Raw genomic sequence first — 26,352 nt, 5'->3', positions numbered from 1 at the left:
ACTTTTCACGTTCATGCATTGGAGAAGGAAATGGCAACCCACTCCAGTGTTCTTGCCTGGAGAATCCCAGGGATGGGGGAGCCTGGTGGGCTGCCGTCTATTGGGTCACACAGAATCAGACACGACTGAGGTGACTTAGCAGCAGCAGCAGCATATAGTGTTAACATTAATATTCAACAATTCAAGTTAGTAAATATTTATTGAGATGCATCTATAAGTATAGAAATACACAATGTGAAGGAGGCAGAGACAAGTAAAACATGGTACCCTGATTTAAGAAGGTATCAATGTAGGAGAAACCAGATACAGTACATAAAAACATAAATGTTTCATAAGAAGCTAGTGATTTCTACATTTCAATAAATTTCACCATTACTATATAAAAGGAAACACTTTTTTTTTTTTTACAAAAGGAGAAACAGGAATTGAAAAAAAAAACCAAAATAATCAAGTATGACATTTTAAAATGAATGGGAACAAATACTCAGATATTCAAAAAATAAAGTGATATCTACTATGGGCCAGAGAATTGATCAAATCATTCTAGCACATACTTAAAACAAATGATACATGTAATACTGTGTAATTCCTTTTCACAAACACTTCCAACTTTAAACATATGTGACAAACTAAGTTCCAACATGTCATAATCTGTAACTTAATCCAGATTTTTTTTTCCTTTGATAAAACTGAGATTGAAGCTTTGGATGATTTTCTCCATAGAAGGTATAAGTGCCAGAGTTTATTTCAAGAGAAATGACTGAGACAGAAGTTGGATAGATGGGTCAGAATGCATGGGGTTTACAAATTAGAAAACAAATCATGCTGTATGTTAACCTATGGCAGATAAATCAGGGCAAAAGTTGTAGAAGAAATAGATAAGAAGGAACGTGCTGGTGGATTGTCAGGAAAAGGTTTTTCATGATAAATAAGTAGCTGACAGAATTACAGGAATGCCCATTAGATTATCTGTTCAGGAGTATTAAAAATGACTGCCAGAGAAAGCTTGGAAATTTCAACTTAAATGTAGCTTGCAATGTCATTTCAAGGCACTGGATGAGAAAACATGGTTTCTTCATAAAGGTATGTTGAACTGGCAAAATGATGATAAAGTGAAATTGAACAGCTGATTTTCCTAAAGCTCACACTGTAAATTCTGATTATGTATTTGCACCATTTGAGGATTTCAAAAGCACATAATAAAACACTAGCAAATATATTCCAAAAGTACATTAAAAGAATGATATACTATGACAAAGTTCACATTAGAACTGCAAAGATTGTTCAATTGTAGGAAATCTACTACTTTCAGAATTCAGCATATTGATCAAAAGAGAAAAAAAACCTCTTTAGAGAAAACCATGGCAAAATTCTGAAAAAGCATTAATGTTATCTTTTATTTTTGATTTTTTAAGTACAATAGGAATCTATATTTTTAAAATCCTCATAAATAAAGACTATTTCCTTTAAATGATTTTAAAATATATATACAAAGGCAGTAACATACTTAAGGGAAATACTAGAAGCATTGTAATAAAACTAAAGGAGGGGAAAAAATCCACTATCATTACTATTTAATAGCTTTTCAAAGATACTGCATGATACCATTAAAGAAGAGAAGAAAATAAAAAGGTTTACAACTAGAAAAAGAATTGATAAATTCAATACCTTTTATAAATGATATGATCATATATTCTCTTGAAATCCAAGAAAATGAATTGAAAAACTAATTATAAACAATGAAAGAATTCTGTACTATGGTTGGGGAACAAAATTAACATCCTTTATAGAGATACAAAGTAATATAGTAAAGCAATTCTTAATATAACACAAAAAGAAATATTAAAGAAAGTTTTAATATTGAATATGGAAATAATTATAAAGAAAATTTCAAAATGTTACTACTGAAAGCAAAAGCATTCCCTATTTCTTTCCATTTTCTGGTCTATTTACACATTTACTGCATTTTCAGTAGGCCAGGTATTAAAGCATTCCCCATTTTAATGATGAGGGAAAGAGAAGGCCGGAGAGGCAGAGTAAGCCTTCCAAACACGCATAACTAGCACATAATGACAGCAAAAGACAGGCCCAGATTCTTCTGGCTCCAAAGCTCACCCTCCTCCTACCACCACACACTGCTGCAAGTTCAAGACAGGGGAGAGTCTCTAAGCAAATTCAGATAGAATCCAACAAATCTTCAATATTTAATGTCTTTAACAAAGTTCTATTTACAATCACTGTAAATGTATGCAAGATATTTATATCAAATTAATATGAACAAGTTAAACAGAAATCAGAGCAGTTGCCAGAAAGAAAGTGAATTAGCTATGTCAGGTCCTAGTCTTACGTTCTCAAAAGGACTGAGTGTATGTGTGCAATTCCCAGAATAGGGAAGATTCACAGTACTTCCTAGACTGACCTAACTAACATGGAGAGGGAAAAAAGCTAAGACAGACAATTCAACCTGATTCTATCCTGAATCATGATCCCATATCACCTACAGATTGACCCTACCCTTCTAATCCCCTTTGGTTACCCTGAATTTGCTTTTCTAACATCTTGATTATATTCTTGGCATAGAAAAGTGAAAAAAGAAGTGAAACGGTCACTCAGTCGGTCCAACTCTTTGTGACCCCATGGACTGTAGTCCACCAGGCTCCTCTGTCTATGGAATTCTCCAGGTACTGGAGTAGGTAGCCATTCCCTTCTCCAGGGGATGTTCCCAACCCAGGGATTGAACCCAGGTCTCCTGCAGTGCAGGCAGATTCTTTACCATCTGAGCCACCAGGGAAGTCTCTTGGCACAAAGAATATACTACAATACAATTCCACATACCAAGGAATGCTACACTAAATAAAAGCCACCATCTTTTGGTCTATCAGAATGGATCCTAGCATTCTTCTTCCTGTACTGGGTTTTGTTTTGTTTTGTTGATCCTGATCACATACTTATTAGCTGAATTACATTTTTCAAAAAGCAAGGGAGATGGCTCTTACATGTTTTCCCCTAGATATCATCCATTGTAACTATCTTCTCTTGAATTAAACTCTAAGATTTAGCATTCAACCGTACTTTGGAAAAGGGAAAGATGGCTATTTGAGGTTTAAAAGGAAAGTGAGGAAACAATGGTGAATGAAAGCAGAATTACTACAGAACCAGGAGCAGAACTACTACAGATCTAGGTCCTGCTAATCCAAAGCTATTTAATTCGCAGACATCAAATTGAAACACACACATTACCATATATAAAATATAATAGCTAGCCAGTGAGAATTCGCTGTATGACATAGGGAGCTTAAATCTGGTGCTCTGTGACAAACTAAATGGGTGGGATGAGGTAGGAAGGAGGTTCAAGAGGGATGGGACATAAGTATTTATGGCTGATCTACGTTGACATATGGCAGAAGACAATATAATACTGTAAAGCAATTATCCTTTAATTAAAAATACATAAATTAAAAAAAAGAAAAACTTTTGGAGAAGAAGGCTAAGCTATCCACAGTCTACAGCTGCTGGGCCAGGACACCATTCTCCTTAGTCACTAGTTATCTATAGCCCTTACACAATGTACTGCCTGAAAAATCCCATGAATCCAAGCCCTAAGTTGCTGCATCAAATAAGCAGTTTCAGGATACTGAAACTCAAATTTCTCCAAGAGACAGACACTTTACATTGTCCTGCAAAGCTCTTAAGAATGGGAAGAGGTGATATATGATGACAAAAAGATATACATCTTAAGAGAAAGAAGAATTTATCATTATCGAACTTCAGAAGTTCCTTTGCCTCTCAAAAAAAAGAGAGAAAGAAACATTTCTAACATCCTTACCAGTAAACGACATCCAGTGGTGCAAAGTAGTTGTTCATTATCAGGTCAGCAAAGTAAGCTTCTGTTTCCCGGCAGGCAGTTCCATTTCCAATCACCACTGTGCTGCAGCTTGAAGAAGAAACAAAATGAAAAAAGGGATGAGATCAAGGCATGCTTATAAATCAATCAGGAGAAAATGGACAGAATGCACAAACAATATTATATGACGCTCATATTGTCTCATATATCCAGACTTATGTAGAATAAAAGACAATGCCTCTGCACTTGGTATTATAGGAGGTCAAGGAGAAATGTTTTATGGTCACACAGTCTCAAAAAACAGCTTTCTCCCCACCTAGAAGTAACCAAGTTTAGGCAAGAATAAGTGAACAGTTCAGTTCAGTCACTCAGTCGTGTCTGACTCTTTGCAACCCCATAAGCTGCAGGACACCAGGCCTCCCTGTCCATCACCAACTCCCAGAGTTTGTTCAAATTCATGTCCACTGAGTCGGTGATGACATCCAATCATCTTATCCTCTGTCGTCCCCTTCTCCTCCTGCCTTCAATCTTTCCCAGCATCAGCATCTTTTCCAATGAGTCAGTTCTTTGCATCAGGTGGCCAAAATATTGGAACCTCAGCATCAGTCCCTCCAATGAACACTCAGGACTGATCTCCTTTAGGAGGGACTGGTTGGATCTCCTTGCAGTCCAAGGGACTCTCAAGAGTCTTCTCCAACACTGCAGTTCAAAAGCATCAATTCTTTATCTCTCAACTTTCCTTATGGTCTAACTCTCACATCCATACGTAACTACTGGAAAAACCACAGCTTTGACTCTACAGACCTTTGTTGGCAAAGTAATGTCTCTGCTTTTTAATATGTTGTCTAGATTGGTCACAGCTTTTCTTCCAAGAAGCAAGTGTCTTTTAATTTCATACCTGCAACTACCATCTACAGTGATTTCAGAACCCAAGAAAAATAAAGTCTCTGATTCCATTGCTTCCCCATCTATTTCCCATGAAGTGATGGGACCAGATGCTATGATCTCAGTTTTTTGAATGTTGAATTTTAAGTCAGCCTTTTTACTCTCCTCTTCGACTTTCATCTAGAGGCTCTTTAGTGTCCTCTGCATATCTGAGGTTATTGATATTTCTCTCAGAAATCTTGATTCCAGCTTGTGCTTCATCCAGCCTGGATTTCACAAGATGTACTCTACATACAAATTAAATAAGCAGGGTGACAATACACAGCTTTGACATACTCCTTTCCCAATTTGGAACCAGTCTGTTGCCCACATCTGGTTCTAAACTGTTGCTTCTTGACCTGCATGCAGATTTCTCAGGAGGCATATCAGGTGGTCCTTTAAGAATTTTCCACAGTTTGTTATGATCCACACAGTCAAAGGTTTTGGCATAGTATTTCTGGAATTTTCTTGCTTTTTCTATGATCCAACGGATGTTGGCAATTTGATTTCTGGTTCCTATGCCTTTTCTAAATCCAGCTTGAACATCTGGAAGTTCTCGGTTCACATAATGTTGAAGCCTGGCTTGGAGAATTTTGAGCATTACTTGGCTAGTGTGTGAGATGAGTCAATTTACAGTACTTTGAACATTCTTTGGCATTGCCTTTCTTTGGAATTGGAATGAAAGCTGACCTTTACCAATGCTGAGTGTGGCCACTGCTGTGTTTTCCAAATTTGCTGGCATATTGAGTGCACCACTTTCACAGCATCATCTTTTAGGCTTTGGAATAGCTCAGCTGGAATTCCATTATCTCCTCTAGCTTTGTTCATGGTGATCCTTCCTAAGGCCCACTTGATTTCACACTCCAGGATGTCTGGCTCTAGGTGAGTGATCATACCATCAGGGTTATCTGAGTCATTAAGATTTTTTTTTGTATAGTTATTTTGTGTATTTTTGCCACCTCTTGCTAATATCTTTTGCTTCTGATAGGTCCATAATGTTTCTATCCTTTATTGTGCCCATCTTTGCATAAAATGTAATTGAAATGTAATATAACTGAATAAGAGAACATTCTAAGCCATAATAAAGAACTATGACTGAATCATGTGGTATGTTTTCAAGTAATTTCTGAAGCTTCCAACTACTGCCAAATCCATTCCTCAGATCTACGAAAAAGAAAGAAAGAGAGGGAGGGAGAGAAAAAGGAAGAAAGGGGAGGAGGAAGAAGAGAAAGAGAAAGCCGAAAGTGAAGAATTAAATGGTCACTTTTGCTTATATTACCAACTTTGTTTAGGCAACTTTGAAGGCTGCAGAAGCAGGCAGCATTCCTCCAGTCTCCAAATAGCAAAGTTCTCCAGCAATTTGCCCCAACATGGTTTAACACAGCTCCTTTTCTCACACCAAGGCACTTCCCTTAATACCCCCCTCCAAATTAGGAACTTCAAAGGTTATCTCTGATTGGCTGAGCCACTAAAGTACTCAAAAGGTTACTTATTTTCATACTTGAAATTCAGCAAAAGCCTCTTTATTTTCTCGGCCTCTCGGAAGCCTTGTCCACAATGCAAGTATACCACGTCAGTATGAAGTATCTGACCTTAGGAAAAAATAAAAGGAATAAGCCATTTTGTAAGAAATTACAAAACATAAAACACCACTGATTTGATTAAGCAAGTTGAAACTGAAAAGCAAAATGATTTATCTTTTTTTGAAATGCAGTCTGAATCTTTTTATATATATATATTATTTCTTTTTAAAATGTATTTATTTTTAATTGGAAGTTAATTGCTTCACAATATTATACTGGTTTCTGCCATATATTAACTTGAATCAGCCATAGGTATACGTATGTCCCTTCCCTCTTGAATCTTCCCTTCACCTCCCACCCAAACCTACCCCTCTAGGTTGTCCCAGAGCATCAGTGTGAGCTCCCTGCATCATACGGCAAACTCCCACTGACTATCTGTTTTACATATGGTACATATGATTCCATGCTACTGTCTCAATATTCTTTAATCAGATACCACCATAAGGACTCTGAAATTTTGTTACTTTTAGAGTTACTAGGACTCTATTTTGCTACACAAAATCACTAATAACTAGATAATATGCCATGATACCTTAAAGAGAAATGATTTTTAGTAACACTTAATATCAAAAATAGTAAAAGCTAACATTTACTAAAAATTTATTACATATCAAAGTGTTATAATACTATTCTATTTCTTCCTTTGGGTTATAGATATGTAAATTTCTTGACCTTGTGTAAATTTTTTAGCTACGTACTTGTGAAATGTGACCTGTTCTGTACTGAACAATGTTTCAGCCAGAAATACATTTTAAAATATGAGGGTAACTACCTAAAGAATAGAAGTGATGAGCTAAATGGCCAAGTTAGGAAGTTAGGAAAAGGACAGTAAAATAATCTCAAAGAAAGTATAAGGAAGAAAATGATAAAAGTTAAAAAAGCAGAAATAAATGAAACAGAAAAGAAGAAAACTCATATAACAGAGAAGATCAATGAAGTTTAAAATTAAAAATCACCTATTAAGAAAAATACATAAATTTTGCAATACCAACCAAGAAAAATAAAGATGATACAAATAAATTGTATTAGAAATGAATTTGAAGATGCAGAGAGAGTACTATAAAAACTTTATGTCAATTTAGATTAGAATAAATTCTGGAAAAGTCTTAAAACAGACTGAAAATATATATGTGTATATGCATGTATGTATGTGTGCATAAAATTTTAAAAAGAACTATCCTATAAACAAATACAAATACAGTAAAGGATAAAAGCCATATGAGAGCTCAACAAATGCAGGAAAAAACACTGACAAAATACACTACCCATTTATTAATACTATAAAAATGCATAATATAAAAAAAAGAACTGGGACAGCAAAATAAAAAACCCATGAATATATTTATTAAAAAATGTATCCCCACAAAGCCCAAAAGATGAGCAGGTGGGAACAATGAACCAACAACTACCAAAGTGGATGTGTATCAGCATTTCTATCAGAAGAGGCAGAGCGAAACACTGGAGAATCTCATGGACCTGAGATCAGAAAAAGCCTCAAAATATCAGAAGGTACTTCCCTGGAAATCAAAACTGGTTCATTTGACACCAGGAAGTAAAACTTAAAAAAACTTTTGCATACTCTAATTTATAGGTCAGTATAAACATTGCACAGTAAGTTCAGAAAGGATTGGAAAACTCTGATCTCTGAACTCTTGAAACTAATCCATAGGATATTCAAGACAAAACGTCACAGTGAGAAAAAAACTGTTCAGAATCGTATCCACACTGGCCTTCCCTAGTGGCTCAGGGAAAGAATCTGCTTACAATGCAAGAGACCTGGGTTCAATCCCTGGGTTGGGAAGATCCTCTGGAGGAAGGCATAGCACTCCAGTCCAGTATTCTTGCCTGGAGAATCCCCATGGACAAAGGAGCCTGGTGGGCTAGTCCTTGGGGTCACAAAGAGTGGGACACGACTGAGCACACAGCAAGGACAGTATGGGTGAAGGGGGCAAAAAGGTCTAGACAAAAGGGAAGAAAGCAAATTTTAACAAGTATAAGGCTATCTCTCTTTCCAAATAGACATAAAAGTTTTTTTTCTGAATAATTTGGAAAAAGTAGAAATGACAGTTCTAGAGATATGCAGCTACCCTAACCTAGCCTTCCATCCTAAAAGTTGAGGAAAACTCATTTTATGTAAAATTAAGCAACAGAAAAGCATCACAGTCAAATTTCACATAGAATGATTATTTCTCAAATCAGGAAACAAAAAAGATTAGTAGGATATCCTTACAGAAAGATGTGCCCCCAAACAGAGAAAAACTGTAACCTAATATATAAGAACAAACAAACAAACAAAAGATTATAGAAAATGAGAATAAAATAAATCAGAACTAGAAAACGTCAGAAATAAGATGAAAGAATACAGGAATGAATTAAATGTGAAAGAAAAAGTTATTCCAGAAATGGAAAACTTAAACCAAAAGAAACATGAGAAAAATGTAAATAATCAAAAAAATAAAAGGTGAAGAAGTTCACCATGGAACTATAACCCATTTTTTATGAAGAAGTTCACCAAAGAACTATAACCCATTTTTTATAAGTATCAAATGGAAATTCAAAAACTTTAAAACATAGTACCTTAAATTAGTCAATGGATGAATTCAATAGCACATTAGACATAGCAGAATAAAGGATTAATTATAAAGACAGTCAATGGAAAATAAAAGAATTGGAAATAGAAGAAGAAATTGAATGATCTAAAATACATGTAATTAGAATTTCAGAAAAAAGATTCAAGAAGTTCTACAAACCTCAAGCACAATTTCTGTTCTCCTCCTCTCAAAACAAACAAACAATACACACACACTAAAGAACTAATAAGTATTTTACGAAAACTTTTGAAAACCAAAAAGAAAAAATTTTATCAGTTAGAGGAAAAAATTACCTTCAAAGAAACAATAATAAGATTTTTGGCTGACTTCTAAACAGAAACTATAGTAGTCAGAAAAGAAAAAAGACATCTTTAAATTACTGAAAATAACTGCCAATCTTGAATTCTATACCCAGCAAAATATTTTTCAAATCTGAAGGCAAATCAGAAACTCAGTCAAGAAAAAAAAATTGACACAATTTTTCACTACCTGATCTACATTAAAAAGTAACAGGCTAGGGTTTTGGGAAGAAAGAAAATGATCTCAAATGGACATAGAAATGTAGAAAGAAATGAAGATAATAGAAAGGGCAAATAAATGAGTAAACAGGAAAAAAAATACTGACTGGACAAAACAATAAAAATGTCTTGTGGTATTTAAAATATATACAGTATTAAAATGCATCATACATAAATGCATCACAACAAAATATTTTTCAAATATTTTGATAGGGGATAAATAAAATTATTAATGTTTGAATCCAGTTAATCCTCAGTATCTCCATTGTGACCCAGGGAAGGGCATAAAAGTAAAAGTTGAGTGTTTAGGTCAACAGGACAAATAGGAAGGAAGTATGATTCTGATTCCCATATCCCTTTTTGTGAGTAAACCATCTTCTATTCCTTGAAAATTAAGATTATTTCCACATTCTCGTGAAATACATGAAGTGAAATTTATGACCAACCAACTTCTATACCAAAAAAAGTAAAAGATATGCTTACTAGTTGGAGAAATTACAGCTAATTTGCAACCGTGTTTATAACCGGGATCCACTCCCATCAAGGTACGCCCTGGGACAGGGCTTGTTAAAAGGAGCTGACGAAGATTCCGTCCAAACATCATTACTGACTCCTTCTCTGCATCTGATGTTAGTTTGGCTCTTTAGAAACAGAAAAGGAGAAGAAAAAAGATAAAGTATTCAGTTTTTAGTTCACTCAAATTTTCTTCCAAAAAAAGAACACAATTTATTTTGTACAATTATTCCTCACTAGTGCATTCATTATAACAAAGTAACTTAAGAGAAAAAAAAAAATCACATACAAAATTGCATTGAGTCTCTTTTTGCTAATTTCAATAATACATGTACCACAAACAATTTTGTGGCATCAAACCTGCAGAGTTTGTCATACTGCCCTTCTTCTCCACCTACTCTCCCTTATATAAGTAATCTACATGTACACAGATATTTATCTGTGTATATGATAGAGACAGAGTATATCAAGATTTGGACATTACATAGAATGTCAAATTGAAGTTTATCAGCTGATTAAAAATATAAACATATGATTAGTGATAAATTATTGAACCCAAGTAGCCTCCTCCATCAATACTTAGTTTTATACCCTTCACCTAAATATCTCTCAGTGCCATGTTCTCATTCTATTCCATCCCCTTTGGCATTCTCACAGTTAAGTGACATGATCACAGATATTAATATCAGTCAAGAACCATACCTCATATAAATAACTCTCGAATTTTATCCAGAGAAGCTTTTAAAAGTCTAATTTTAAAACTTTTTCTAGGATAAAAACATATATGTCTGTACTGGACTTAAGGGCTTCCCCAGTGGCTCAGCAGTAAAGAATCCGCCTGCAATGCAGGAGATCCAGGTTGCATCCCTGGGTTGAGAAGATCCCATGGAGGAGGGCATGGCAACCCACTCCAGTAATCTTGCTTGGAGAATCTCATGGACAGAGGAGCCTGGCGGGCTACAGTCAATAGCATCGCAGAGTCAAACACTACTGACTGAAGCTGAAGCGACTGAGCACATTGGACTTAAGAGGCATTTGGAAACCAAGTTTTACATCATTCATCTACTTAACAAAAGTTCTTAATGTATTATCTACTGAAATTCAAAAAGAATCTATAAAAAGTATCTCTTCTCTCTTAGACAAGGTTCAAAAAAAAGTGCATGCCAATGGCCACAAAAACAAAAGCAATTCAGAGCACAGATCAGTGTTGAGATAGAATTATCTACATATCTAAAGGTATACATAGCTAACTAAAGCTAACAAACATTTGTTTGGGGGGCTTAATTCAGTTTCTTAAGGGTTTTCCCTCATTTTGTCTAGTATTTCAACATCATTCTCCCTGTTTTCAGCCAAGCAACATGCAAATATCATTATAAGTATTTCTAAATCTTCACTGTTTATTTATTGAGTGAGCATCTGTATTCAGTCTTACATAAGGTACTGTGATCAGTGTGAGAGATACAAAACTCAAAAGAAAAAAACAAAAAACAAAAAACAAACCCTGCCCTGGAGATCACTGTCGAGAGAAAGAAACAGAAAAATTAAACAGATGAGTACAATATACATGACAGGGATGGTTAAATTAGGAGAACTTCCTAAAAGAAATGACTTCTCAGGTGAATCAAGAAGGATAAGTAATAGTTAAGCAAACAAAGGTAGGAAGAGTGGCTGAAGAGCACAGGAGAAAATATTGCAGGCAATAGAAGCAGCATATATAAAAGTTCATGGCTCATTTACAGAAAAAGCAGTAATATCACACAAAAAAGTAAAAAGAAATATCAAGACAAAGGGCTACAGAGGAAAGGTTTTTCTAAAGAGCCTGGATTTCATTCTGGAGACAAAGAAGATCCACTGAAGGATTTTAAGTTAGAAGAGTGTGAAATAATCAGATGGGAATTTTAGGACAGCAGTGTAGAATATGTATTAGGAAATTCAAGGCAGAGATCACCTATGACCCTAGTACAGTTATTCAGATAATAGCCAGGACATGGAAACAACCTAGATGTCCATCAGCAGATGAATGGATAAGAAAGCTGTGGTACATATACACAATGGAATATTACTCAGCCGTTAAAAAGAATTCATTTGAATCAGTTCTGATGAGATGGATGAAACTGGAGCTGATTATACAGAGTGAAGTAAGCCAGAAAGAAAAACACCAATACAGTATACTAACACATATATATGGAATTTAGGAAGATGGCAATGACGACCCTGTATGCAAGACAGGGAAAGAGACACAGATGTGTATAACGAACTTTTGGACTCAGAGGGAGAGGGAGAGGGTGGGATGATTTGGGAGAATGCCATTCTAACATGTATACTATCATGTGAATTGAATCGCCAGTCTATGTCTGACGCAGGATGCAGCATGCTTGGGGCTGGTGCATGGGGATGACCCAGAAAGATGTTATGGGGAGGGAGGTGGGAGGGGGGTTCATGTTTGGGAATGCATGTAAGAATTAAAGATTTTAAAATTTAAAAAATAAAAAACTAAAAAAAAAATAAAAAATAAAAAAAATAAAATAAAATAAAATGAATGAGAAGCAGGAAAAAAAAAAAAGAAACAATGATATCCTGAACTAACCATGGATATATTTTCTCCTAATAAAGATGGAGATAAAGAGGAGCCAAAATCAAGATACAATAAAAGATAGTATAGAAGACAATATTTGACAATACTGATAATGTAGTCTTGATGAAAGAGGTATGTATAAAAAAAGGAAACATGGATAACTGATCATGAAGTCAGGGAAACAAAAATGTAGAAGCAGACTATGAATCTTAGCTGAGTAAAGTAGCTGCAAAATAATATAGTATATATGATCTCTTTTAATATGCACACATGAGTGGAGAAAAAGTCTGGCAAACTAAGTAGTGGAACTACGTGCCTTTTTTTTTTTCTTTATGTTTTACTGATTCTTTCATTTTTCTACATTTGGACAAATTTCTTTTTAATTAAAGACTTAATATAATTTTCTTTAAGAAACAAATCTTAAGGGGTTTTCTCTCTCAACTGCTGTTAAGGTAATTACAAGTGTTTCTACCAAGTGACACATCTGTAGACAATGTCTGCAAACTAGCTTATGGACTAGAATTAAGATGTATTTTTTTAACTACAGGCATTTTAGAAAAAGAGAAGGGAAGTGCTCTCACTTGCCACTGCTAACGAAAGTCAGAGAAGAATTATACATTAAATATCCCACACCAAACTAAATATATTAAATCTCAATGAGATTATTCCACAGGCAATAAAAATACTCACATCAAATATATACAAAAATGTCAAAAGCACCACTGGATGTTATATGCAAATAAGAAAATGATAAATATATAGCAAAAAGGGAATTTTTGTAAGATAATTTTTTTTTCTTCATTAAGAACAAAAGCCCTTTTTAAAAACATTATATCCCAGCACTCAAAAGCAAGTTATGTTACTTCACAGACTTGAAATGAGATAGGGTTCCAAAAGAAACAATATTTTTAAGGGATGTCTGGGCTAAAAAGGATGAATCAAAACAATGAACAACCTTGATAAAAAGAAGTTGGACAGAAAGAAGCTATATGTCCTTTTTAAAAGTATCCGCTCACTCCCTACTCTAATGCCTCCAAAGTCAACGGTCAAGTCCAGGAAAGGAAAAAGAGACAAACACAAAGGCTGCTATAAATTCTAGTGAGGCTGAAGAGATGGCTACAATTTCTAGTTTCTGGTGACTCTTGCTAAAACCTTTAAATAAGTCAGAATAAAGAAAATCTATAGCACAAAGGAAAGGATATATGAAGGCATGGCTGGTGTCTAAAGGCTAACTACCAAGATAAAGGTTAGAGAGAGGCAGAAGAGAGGGTTTTTACCTCCCAACATTTCTGTCCATCTCCTCCCCTACAAATAACTCAGTACCTCACCTCTTTTGCAGTTTTTTATAAACCTTAGTTCTTCTGCTAGTCCATTTAGACGGTCACTTTAACAGTCTCATAATATTTGCTCATCACCGCTGATAATTATTCCTCCGAACAACTCCCATTTGGAGTTTAAAACATATACATTAGCTTTCTCTCACAGTAACATATTCATCACGCACTCTACTGATTTCCTGATGCCTTTTTTGGCTCTCTTACCTCTGAAACTGCTGCCAACTAACTTCTCTATTAACTGCTTAGTTTGTTTCTCCCAAGCCAAATCTCTCATCAATAAAACCATTTGTTTGGCTTGGTTGTCAAACTGAAAGACTGGTATTGCAGAACTGGAAGGGGTATACATTAAGTGGTCAAGATTTGAAAAGTATACTGTAATTAAGAGCTATGTTTTATGATCTATGCATGTGAATGCCTCTACAGATTGAAATCTAGGCTTTAATTTAAGACTCTGTGATTCTGACTCAGTTCTCTGGCTTGGTTAATGGATCGACAAATATTTACTGCACGCTTTAATGGGCCTATTACCATACATAAAAGTAAACAGTACACAAAGTTAAATAACACAAGATGCATACCTGAACTCTCTACAAAGGAGAGGATAAATAAGGCGTTTAAAGGAATCATCCAGTGAGTTGTATAAGATCTTCATTAACTCTGGCCTTGCAAAGCCACGTGGTCTCCACCTGCAAAAAAGAAAAGCCTATTCTAACACTGATGTAACAAGAATAAGACCATAAAAGGGCTCCTGGAAGAGGAGAGGGGAAGTGGAAAAGAAAAGGGGGAAAGAAACTTTACTGAAGCCAAAGTAACATAATCTGTGAGGAGAGGCTGTGATGTCTGAAAATTATTACTATGACATCTGGAGTTCTTATTTTTAAAAACCTGGTAACCATGGTCACACACAAAACTTAAGGAAGGAAAAACCTATTCTGAGGAGAGTCCCCAAGGCATTATTAATAATGGCCAAAATTGTTAAGCTATAAGAAAGTCACAAAAATTACTGAAGCACTGCTATAGACTGAATTATGTCCCTAAAATTAGTATGTTGAAGCCCTAACCCCTAAGTTGGATGGAGATGGGGCTGTTGAGAGATAATTAGGTTTAGATGAGGTCATGAAGGCAGGGTCTCCATGATGGGATTAGTGCCCACATATGAAGAAACATCAGATACCCGCCTCTCCACAATGCTAGGTGAGGACATAATGAAAAGGCAACTGTCTGCAAGCCAAAAAGAGGGTTCCCACCAAAATCCAAGTCAGCCTGACCTTGATCTTCGACTTCCAGCTTCCAGAACTGGGAGAAAATTTCTGTTGTTTAAGCCACCCAGTCTATGGTATTTTGTTATGGCAGGTAAAGCTAAGACAAGCACTGTATCCTTCTTTTACTATTTCTTAATCTCTTCCTGAGAGTTAAAATAGATTGAATAAAGGAGAAACTCTGTTTTTATCCATTGCCTCTTGTCATTCTTGAGTAGAACTCATTCTATTCCTGAGGTTGTACTGCTCTATTAGGTAGCATATCTGCATACATACTGATAAATACAAATATCAGAGAACCCATCATTAGTAGAAATTTGCAAAGGAATAGTAAGATAAAAACACAAGCTAAAAAGGACAAACAAATTCAGCCCTACCCCTTCTGTGTACTCTACAACGACAGCATTTCTGCCTGCATCCTTCAACGGCTCTTGAATAGAAAAATACTAATATTTTATCAATCATTCTTAATAAACCATTAATATACTTTAGGGACACTGTCATCTCCCTTACTTATCTCAGCTAGGAAATTAACTAAATTTCAGTGAACAAATATTTAAGCATTTATAATATGATACAAGAGCTTCCCTGGTGGCTCTGCGATAAAGATGCCTGCAATGCAGGAGACCTGGGTTTGGTCCCTGGGTTGGGAAGATCCCTTAGAGAAAGGAATGGCTACCCACTCCAGTATTCTTGCCTGGAAAATTCCATGGACAGAGGAGCCTGGCAGGCTACAGTCCATGGGGTCACAAACAGACACAACTGAGCGTGCATGCAGACACACACACACACACAAAAGGCTACATAACAACTAACTGAATCCCTTTGATAGAAGGGTATTACTTGAGTAGAATACAGTTTTGCTTTTTAATTTGAATGAATGCAATTTTACGTAGAACATATAGCCTTGCTTCCATCCAAACCCTGTTTCTCCCTACTGTCACCTATTCCTGTTGTCATGAGAGGTAGAGAGAACTAAGATGTGAATTAAGACACAATTATTTTTATATTCTGTTGCTGTTATAGGCACACCTCAGAGATATTGTCTGTTAGGTAGGTTCTAGACCACCACAATAAAGTATCACAATTAAGTGAGTCACATGACGTTTTTGGTTTCCTAGAGCATACATAAGACTAATGTTTATACTATACTGTAGTCTTTTAAGTGTGTAATACTGTTATGATGATGATTCTTCCTCTAACTCAACAGTTAAACATCTCTGAATAAATACTAAGACGGGCAGCACTTTAATTAAAATCCCACAATACTAAAGATATGGTATATAAGATGTGTACAATGAAACACACAGATTAAGACAGAGGTCACAAACCTCAAATTCCTACATGGGTCAAGAAAGTACTGTAAAACTGGGGCTCTGTAACAACCTAAAGGGGTAGGCAGGGGTGGGAGGTGGGAGGGAGGTTCAAGAGAAAAGGGACGTAAGTACACCTATAGCTAATTCATGCTGCTGTATGGCAGAAATCAAACCAATGTTGTAAAGCAATCATCCTTCAATTAAAAATAAAGAAATTAAAATTTAAAAAAAAATTTTTTTAAGAAAGTACTATAAACTAATGAAAAAGACCCAGGGCTTACATGTGTGTTTTTGACAGAGACATGCTTTGCCAACCCCTTTAGACAAAGAAATATACTCCACTTTGGCAAAGAAATACACTCCCCCCGATTTTGTATCTATAGATAAAGGTAGGCTCTCTCCATCTAGCTTTCATTTTCCCATATTTAAAACAGAAATGGATATCCCTATATAGTTCCCTTTAAATCTACTACATGACAATCTACTACAGAACCACTTTAGTGTAGCATTTTCTCAAAGTGATGACAAACACCTGGGGACAGAATGATTTTCTATAAGACTATCCCATGCACTGACACTAAAAGCTCATTTTAAAAAATAAAAAAGGCCAGTGGCCAGTCATTCATTCATTCATTATTCATATGATATCTGATAAAATTTTGTCTCAATTATCCATAATGAACAAAAGACTTCAGATATACTATACACAGGATGTTTCTGTTAATTCATCTTTTTCAAAAAAGAAAAAACACTCTTTATAAAAAGATTTGGAGAAGGCAATGGCAACCTACTCCAGTACTCTTGCCTGGAAAATCCCATGGGTGGAAGAGCCTGGTAGGCTGCAGTCCATGGGGTCACGAAAAGTCAGACACAACTGAGCAACTTCACTTTCACTTTTCTGCATTGGAGAAGGAAATGGCAACCCACTCCACTGTTCTTGCCTGGAGAATCCCAGGGACAGGGGAGCCTGGTGGGCTGCTGTCTATGGAGTCGCACAGAGTCAGACACAACTGGAGTGATTTAGCAACAGTAGCAGCAGCATAAAAGATTTATATGATACAGACTAAACTGAAGGTCCTTCTTCCCAGAAATAGCCATTATTAATAACTCTTACATACTTCCCAGATAGTTCCTATTTCAACACACACGTTTTATAAAAATGTAAAAAGGATACACATCTATCCGTTTATTTTTTAACACAATGGACATCTTTCCATACAGATCTCGATCAAGCATTTTAAAAATGAAAGAAAGAAAATTCTGCAAAAACCTATAAACACACCTGTTTTGTATGCACCACTTGCAGAACTCTTTCTTTACTCCATCAGGAATGTTAACCTTGACAGTCAGTATCTTCAAATTTTCTCCACGGTTAATTGCCAGAATCTGAGTGCAAACATACAGAGCAAAGAATGATGATCCACAAAATATATAAATGAACAATTTAATCAGTCAACACTTGTGAAACAAATTGGGTGGTTACCCAGGTTAGAGTTCTATCAGTTGTGCATTCATTTATTTACCAAGAATGTATTCAAAAATACTCATTTTTTAATACTTTTTACCAAAATAAAATAGAGCTACAAAGCCTATGACAGTCACAGGAAGAGACTTCAGTGATCTAAAATCTCATTTCAGATTCTACTAACTGAAAGTTTTTGATCACCTAGAGCTCCAAAATCACTGCAGATGGTGACTGCAGCCATGAAAATTAAAAAGACGCTTGCTCCTTGGAAGAAAAGCTATGACAAACCTAGAGAGAGTATTAAAAAGCAGAGACATTACTTTGCCAACAGAGGTGTGTCTAGTCAAAGTTATGGTTTTTTAAGTAGTCATGGATGGATGTGAGAGTTGGACTATAAAGAAAGCTGAGTGCCAAAGAATTGATGCTTTTGAACTGTGGTGTTGGAGAAGACTCTACAGAGTCCCTTGGACTGCAAGGAGATCAAACCAGTCCATCCTAAAGGAGATCAGTCCTGAATATTCATTGGAAGGACTGATGCTGAAGCTGAAACTCCAATACCTTGGCCACCTGATGCCAAAAACTGACTCACTGGAAGAGACCCTGATGCTGGGAAAGACTGAAAGTGGGAGGAGAAGGGGACAACAGAGGATGAAGTAGTTGGATGGCATCACAGACTCAATGGACATGAGTAAGCTCCAGGAGTTGGTGATGGACAGGGAAACTTGGCATGCTGCAGTCCATGGGGTCACAAAGAGTTGGACATGACTGAGCGACTGAACTGAACTGAGAGCAGAGTTTCCCAACCTCTGGGATGATCTGCAGTAGAGCTACCGTAATAATAATAGAAATACAGTATACAATAGTGAAGTGAATTTGCTCAGTCGTGTCCGACTCTTTGCAACCCCATGGACTATTGCCTACCAGGCTCCTCCATCCATGGGATTTTCCAGGCAAGAGTACTGGAGTGGGGTGCCATTGCCTTCTCCAACAGTATACAATAAATAGAAATAATAAAACAAAGCACACTATAAATATAAAGGGCTTAAATCACCTGAAACCATCCACTCCACATCCTACTCCATCCCCACACCCGAGGCCTGTGGAAAAATTATCTTCCACAAAACTGGTCCCTGGTGCCAAAAAGTTTGGGGACTGTTCTCTAGGCTTAGAAGGATATATTTCCTTTATTTGTTCAAAGACATCACTAAGATAAATACAAATATGCAAAACTCTAAGTGGAATATTTAACAACTACTAATCATTACCATTTATTGAGCAATTACTAATTGTCAGGTCCATCTAAGCACTAAATATGTTATCTCATTTATCTTCAAAGCCACCAGTAATGCATGTGCTATCATCTTACTTTTATATGATAATTCTTCTAAAACTAACTTGTCCCAAATCAAAAGGCTAGCAAGGAGCAAAGGAGGAATTTAAATTCACATCAAGCTGTGTCTGCTCTTAATTAGCATATTAAAAGAATAATTATTTTAAAACACATTAAAAACACTCCTCAAAAAAGGGCAAACGAAGCAAACCTAAAGCAAGCAGAAAGAAGAAAATAATAAACAATGGAAGGGAACTAAATAAAACAGAGAATAGAAAACAACAAAAAATATCAACAAAACCAGAAGCTAGGTCTTGGAAAACATCAGCAAAATCAACAAGCCTTTCACTAGATGATCAAGACAAAGAAGGAGACATTCCAGTTATCAAAATCAGGAATGAAAGGAGCCATTAATCTGAATATTATAGAAATAAAAATAAAAGGGATCATAAGAGAATACTATGAACAACTATACGCCAAATTAGGTTAATCAAATGGACAAATTCCTAAAAAGACACCAACTTCCAAAATAGAACAAAAAAGAAAGAGAAAATCCAAAATGATTCCTAACAAGTAAAAAGATAGAATTAATAACTTTAAATTTCCCACAAGGAAAAACCCAGGCTCCTATGGCTACACTGCTGAATTCCACTAAATATTTAAAGAAGAATCAATACCAATTCATCACAAACTCCTCAAAAAATACAATAGGAACAAAAAAAGCTTCCTGATTCTGTTTACCCTAACACCAAAACCAGACAAGAACACTAAGAATAATGTAAAGACTGTTACTTCTTACGAATATAGATGTAAACATTCTCAATAAAATACTAGTAAACTAAACTCATAAACATATTTTAAAAAATTATACATGAGGCTCAAAAGGGATTAATTCCAGGAATGCAAGGTTGATTTAACATCCAAAAAGGAGCTAACATAATACATCATTAACAATAGAATAAAAAGCAAAAATTACATGGTCATGTCAATAAATGCAGAAATAATATTTGAAAAAATTCCAGCAGTTGTTCATGATAAAAAATACAGAGTAAACTAGGAACAGAAAGCAAACTCTTCAACATGATAAAAGGTACATACAAAAACTCCACAACATAACATTTAATAGCGAAAGACTGGATGTTTTCTCTCTACGATTACAAAGGTGTCTCCTCTTGCACTTCTAGTCAACACTGTATTAAAGGCTCTATCCTGGAAAATTACGCAAGAAATAAAAGGCCTCTAGATTGAAAAGAAAGAAGTAAACCTATCTCTATTTGCAGATAATATACTCTTGCTTACACCAAATCCTAAGAAATTCACTATAAAACTACTTGAACTAATACAGTTCAGCAAGGTTGCAGGATAATCAATTTCTACACACTAGCAATAAACATTATGAAAATAATTTTTAAAAATTCTATTTACCATACCACCAGCAAGAATAAATTACTTAGGAATAAACTTAATAAAATAAGTTCAAAACTTATACTCTTGAAAACTATAAACACTATTTTTTTTTAATTGAACCCAAATAAATGGAAAGACATCCCAGGTCCATGGACCAAAAGGCTTAATATTGCTAAATGGCAATAATCCCCAAATTAATTCACAAATTCAATATAAGCCCTATCAAATCCCAGTCAGTTTTGTTGCAGAAATTGAACAACTAACTCCAAGATTCAAATAGAAATTAAAGGAATCCAGCATAAACAAGTCAATCTTGTTTAAAAAAAGAACAAACCTGGAGGACTGTCACTTCTCAATTATAAACTACAGTAAACAACCGTGTGGCATTAAAGATAAACATACAGATCAACAGAATAGAACTGACAGTCCAGAAGTAAGTCTATACATCTACCATCAAGTGAATGTCAACAAGGCTGCTAAGACAGTTTAATGGGGAAAATAGCCTTTTCAATAAGTGACTCTGGGACAATGGATGGTCACATGCATGAGTATGAAGTTGGATTGTTTCCACACAACATACACAAAAATTAGCTCAAAATTGATCACACCTGTTGATATGAGACACTTTAGAAGAAAATACATGGGTAAATACATAGTCTTAAGTTACATAAAGCCTTAGGTAAAACACCACAAGCATAATCAACACAAGAAAAGAACTACACAGATTACTTCAACAAGATTATACTCTATACCTCAAAGAATACTGTCAAGAAAGTGAGAAGAAAGCCCTTAGCAACAAAGTTTCTAAAGTTTTGCAAATCATACATCATACAAAGGACTTATACCTGAACATACAGCTCATAACTCAACAGTAAAAAGATACAACCTAACTAAAAATATTCAAAAGGGCCACAGTCATATTTTTTCAAAGATAATATAGAAATGTTCAATGAGTACATAAAAAGATGCTCAACATCAGTTTTTACTAGAGAAATGCAAATCAAAACCATAATGAGATATGACTTGATAATAAAATGGCCACAATAAAAAAGACAGAGAGTAAGTATGGATTAGGATATAAAGAAACAGAATCCTCATAAACTGTTGGTGGAAAGGTAAAATAGTGTAGCCACTTTGGACAACAGTATGGCAGTTCTTCAAAAAGGTTAGAGGTATTATATAATTCAGCAATTTCACTGCTACATAAAAAAGGAAAAGTATATATCTTTTTGAAACTTTATATAAATTTTAAAAGCATTTTCAAGTAAAATATTAAATACAGAACAAATTGTCAAAATTTAAAAAACTATAGATACTTTAAAAATACTTTAAATATATTTGAGACATTTATAAGGTAAACACTGGCAGAAATAATCACTTAAAAATAAATTTTTAATGCAAAATAAACTTTATTTGGGGCTGGACAAAACCTTCAATGTCTGCCAGCTCTCTAAAATAGTGAAAGGAACACTCAACAGTAAATAAAAGTTCTTTATCCAAAGATTTATAGATAATAAATTCATTCATGCAGAATATAATAACAGAGTAGAAGAAGTTATTTAATCTTTATTTATAAAAATATACTACCAGGCCATTCTCACCTTTGCTCCAGAAAAACACCTAATTCTGCTTTATTGACTATGCCAAAGCATTTATCTGTGTGGATCACAACAAACTGTGGAAAATTCTGAAAGAGATGGGAATACCAGATCACCTGACTTACCTCTTGAGAAATCTGTATGCAGGTCAAAAAGCAACAGTTAGAACAGGACATGGAACAGACTGGTTCCAAATCAGGAAAGGAGTACATCAAGGCTGTATATTGTCACCCTGCTTATTTAACTTATATGCAGAGTACATCATGAGAAATGCTGGGCTGGAGGAAGCACAAGTTGGAATCAAGACTGCCAGGAGAAATATCAATAACCTCAGATACGCATATTACACCACCCTTATGACAGAAAGTGAAGAAGAACTAAAGTGCCTCTTGATGAAAGTAAAAGAGGAGAGTGAAAAAGCTGGCTTAAAACTCAACATTTGGAAAACTAAGATCATGGCACCCAGTCCCATCACTTCATGGCAAATAGACAGAGAAACAATGGAAACAGTGAGAGACTTTATTTTGGGGGCTCCAAAATCACTGCAGATGGTGACTGCAGCGATGAAATTAAAAGACGCTTGCTCCTTGGAAGAAAAGCTATGACAATCCTAGATAGCATATTAAAAGCAGAACTCAAAATGGATTAAAGACATAAATGTAACATCAGAAACTATTAAACTCTTAGAAGAGAACATAGGCAGAACACTCAATGACATGAATCAAAACAAGATCTTCTATGACTCACCTCCTACAGTAATGAAAATAAAAACAAAAATAAACAAGTGGGACCTAATTAAACTTGAAAGCTTTAAAAGGTGAAGACAGCCCTCAGAATGGAGAAAATAATACCAAGGGAAACAACTGATAAAGAATTAAATTCCAAAACATACAAGCAGCTTATACAATTCAATACCAAAAAAAGAAACAACCCAATCAAAAAGTGGGAAAGGGACCTGAAGAGACATTCCTCCAAAGAAGACATACAGATGGCTAACAAGCACATGAAAAGAGGCTCAACATCACTCACTATCACATAAATGCAAATCAATGAAACCACCATATAACCCAGCAATACCACTTCTAGGCATATACCCTGAGGCAATCAAAACTGAAAAAGACACACATACCCCAATGTTCATTGCAGCTCTATTTACAATAGCTAGAACATGGAAGCAACCTAGATGTCCATTGTCAGAAAATGGATAAAGAAGCTGTGGTACATATACACAATGGAATACTACTCAGCCATAAAAATGAACGCATCTGAATCTGTTCTAATGAGGTGGACGAAACTGGAGCCATTATACTTAGTGAAGTAAGTCAGAAAGAGAAATATAAATATCGTATACTGACACATATATATGGAATCTGAAGAGATGGCACTGATGAATATATTTTCAGGGTGGCAATGGAAAAATGGACACAGAGAACAGATCTATGGACAAGGTGGGAGGAGAGGAGGGAGAAGGGGAGATGTATGGGGAGAGTAACAGAAATTTACAATACCGTGTGTAAAACAGATAGCCAATGGGAATTTTCTGTAAGACTCAGGGAACTCAAACAGGGGCTCTGTGACAGGCTGAAGGGTGGGGTGGGAAGGGAAATGGGAGGGAGGTCTGGGAGGGAGGGGAAATGGGTATACTTATGGCGGATTCTTGTTGATGTATGACAGCAAACCACAAAATTCTGTAAAGCAATTATCCTTCAATTAAAAAAAAGTTTTTTTTAAAGCAGAGACATTACTTTGCCAACAAAGGTCCATATAGTCAAAGCTATGGCTTCTTCAGTAGCCATGTATTGATGCGAGAGTTGGACTATAAAAAAAGCTGAGCGCCGAAGAACTGATGTTTTTGAACTGTGGTGTTGGAGAAGACTCCTTGGACTGCAAGGAGATCCAACCAGTCCATCCTAAAGGAAATCAGTCCTGAATATTCACTGAAAGGACTGATGCTGAAGCTGAAACTCCAATACTTTGGAAACCTGATGCCAAGAACTGACTCATTTGAAAAGACCCCGATGCTGGGAAAGATTGAAGGCAGGAGGAGAAGGGGAGGACAAAGGATGAGATGGTTGGACGGCATCACCAACTCAATGGACATGAGTTTGAGCAAGCTCCAGGAGTTACTGATGGATAGGGAAGCCTGGTGTACTGCAGTCCATGGGGTCGCAAAGAGTTGGACACAACTGAGTGGCTGAACAGAACTGAAAGACATACCAGAATTACTGTAGATGACAGCAGCACTGAATATAAAAGAGGTACTGTTAAAAGACACAGAAAGTGAGACATCAGTGAAAGAAGCTATTATCAAAAAAGAACGGGAAGGCTGAGTTACAAATCCATGTTGTGGAAAGGAGCACACTAAGGACCAATGTACAAAAAAAAGAAAACAAGATGCAGCAAGAATTCATGTAAATTTAGTAGATAGCTACAACAGCTCCTCCCACAGTATTTGGAGGAGTTCCAGCCTCTGTTGTTCCTTTGTCATGGTCTGTCATCACCCTCCCTTGCTGCTGTCTTCTGGGGTGCTATATATATGCTTGGCTATCTAAGTGGAGGCTGAAAAGCAGAGTTTAGAGTTGGGGACATGAGGCCTTAGCATCATAGGGATTGAAAAATCATCTTTCTGAGCTGGCATATCATCACTCTAGCCTCCAAAATAACTGAAAAGCTCTCAAAACACAGGGCTGTTCTTCAAAACTGACATTCCCAAAACGCTCTACTTTCTCAGGTCTTAGTATTGTCACTTAGAAACATCTGTCAATCACAAACTTAAATGCAACAACAACTAACTCAGAATGTCATATGTGCTACACATACTAGTTAAAATGCAGAAACCAAAATGTTTTTAAGCATTGAAAACAAAGTATTAATCATATTTATTAACAGAATAAAACTATTTTTTCCAAAGCTGCAATAAAATTAAATCAAATAAAAGGAGACAATATCTAACAGCACAATCATTTCTGCAAAAGGAATTTTAGTAGTAACTAGTTTTACTAAAAATTATTTTTCATTAGGCTCTATCAGTAGACAATAAGTAGGTAAGTAAAATTTCACTCTAACAATTTTTCCAATTATCAGAAGTATGCACTTTACCCCATGTGATACAGTGTACACAAAAGTAAAACAGACAACTTAGATATAACAGTGAAACACTTCAAAAGCTCAAGAGCAGGGACCATGTCACCTATACACCCTAAGAAGGAACCAATGCACAGTTAGTGTTCAAGAATATTTGTAGCATAACTGAAGATTCTTTGTTGTTACACACACACAAAATAAAAATAAACATTTTTACATGTATACCACCGTTTAAGTTTTGAAAAACTTTAGTGATGATAATTAAACATCATTATAAAAAGTAATACATTCTAGTCTTTATCATTCAGTTCAGTTCAGTTGCTCAGTCGTGTCCAACTCTTTGTGACCCCATGAACCGCAGCATGCCAGGCCTCCCTGTCCATCACCAACTCCCAGAGTCCACCCAAACCCATGTTCACTGTGTCGGTGATACCATCCAAACATCTCATCCTCTGTCGTCCCCTTCTCCTCCTGCCCTCAATCTTTTCCAGCATCAGGGTCTTTTCAAATGAGTCAGTGCTTTGCATCAGGTAGCCAAAGTACTGGAGTTTCAGCTTCAACATCAGTCCCTCCAATGAACACCCAGGACTGATCTCCTTTAGGAGGGAGTGGTTGGATCTCCTTGCAGTCCAAGGGACTGTCAAAAGTCTTCTCCAGCACCACAGTTCAAAAGCATCAATTCTTCAGCACTCAGCTTTCTTTACAGTCCAACTCTCACATCCATACATGACTACTGGAAAAACCATAGCCTTGACTAGATGGACTTTTGTTGACAAAGTAATGTCTCTGTTTTTTAATATGCTGTCTAGGTTGGTCATAACTTTTCTTCCAAGGAGTAAGCATCTTTTAATTTCATGGCTGTAATCACCATCTGCAGTGATTTTAGAGCCCAGAAAAATAAAGTCAGCCACTGTTTCCCCATCTATTTGCCATGAAGTGATGGGACCAGATGCCATGATCTTCGTTTTCTGAATGTTGAGCTTTAAGCCAACTTTTTCACTCTCTTCT

At 35.8% G+C, this 26,352-nt stretch overlaps 1 protein-coding gene across 1 annotated transcript in view; it reads right to left on the bottom strand.

Moving 5' to 3' along the window:
* Nucleotides 1–26,352, bottom strand: part of SRBD1 (S1 RNA binding domain 1) — a 228,727-nt gene that overhangs the window by 158,058 nt on the left and 44,317 nt on the right. Inside the window, exons 10-14 of the mRNA XM_069583411.1 lie at nucleotides 17,743–17,846; nucleotides 14,464–14,571; nucleotides 9,944–10,101; nucleotides 6,270–6,360; nucleotides 3,827–3,934 (exon numbers count right to left, since the gene is read on the bottom strand). Coding sequence (XP_069439512.1) covers nucleotides 3,827–3,934; nucleotides 6,270–6,360; nucleotides 9,944–10,101; nucleotides 14,464–14,571; nucleotides 17,743–17,846 — 569 coding nt within the window. The remainder of the gene's footprint in view (nucleotides 1–3,826; nucleotides 3,935–6,269; nucleotides 6,361–9,943; nucleotides 10,102–14,463; nucleotides 14,572–17,742; nucleotides 17,847–26,352) is intronic.

Source organism: Ovis canadensis, chromosome 3 (assembly GCF_042477335.2).
Source record: "Ovis canadensis isolate MfBH-ARS-UI-01 breed Bighorn chromosome 3, ARS-UI_OviCan_v2, whole genome shotgun sequence".
Classification (NCBI taxonomy): Eukaryota; Metazoa; Chordata; class Mammalia; order Artiodactyla; family Bovidae; genus Ovis; species Ovis canadensis.
The sequence above is the reverse complement of the archived record's forward strand: the minus strand, read 5'-3'. Positions and strand labels throughout refer to the sequence as shown.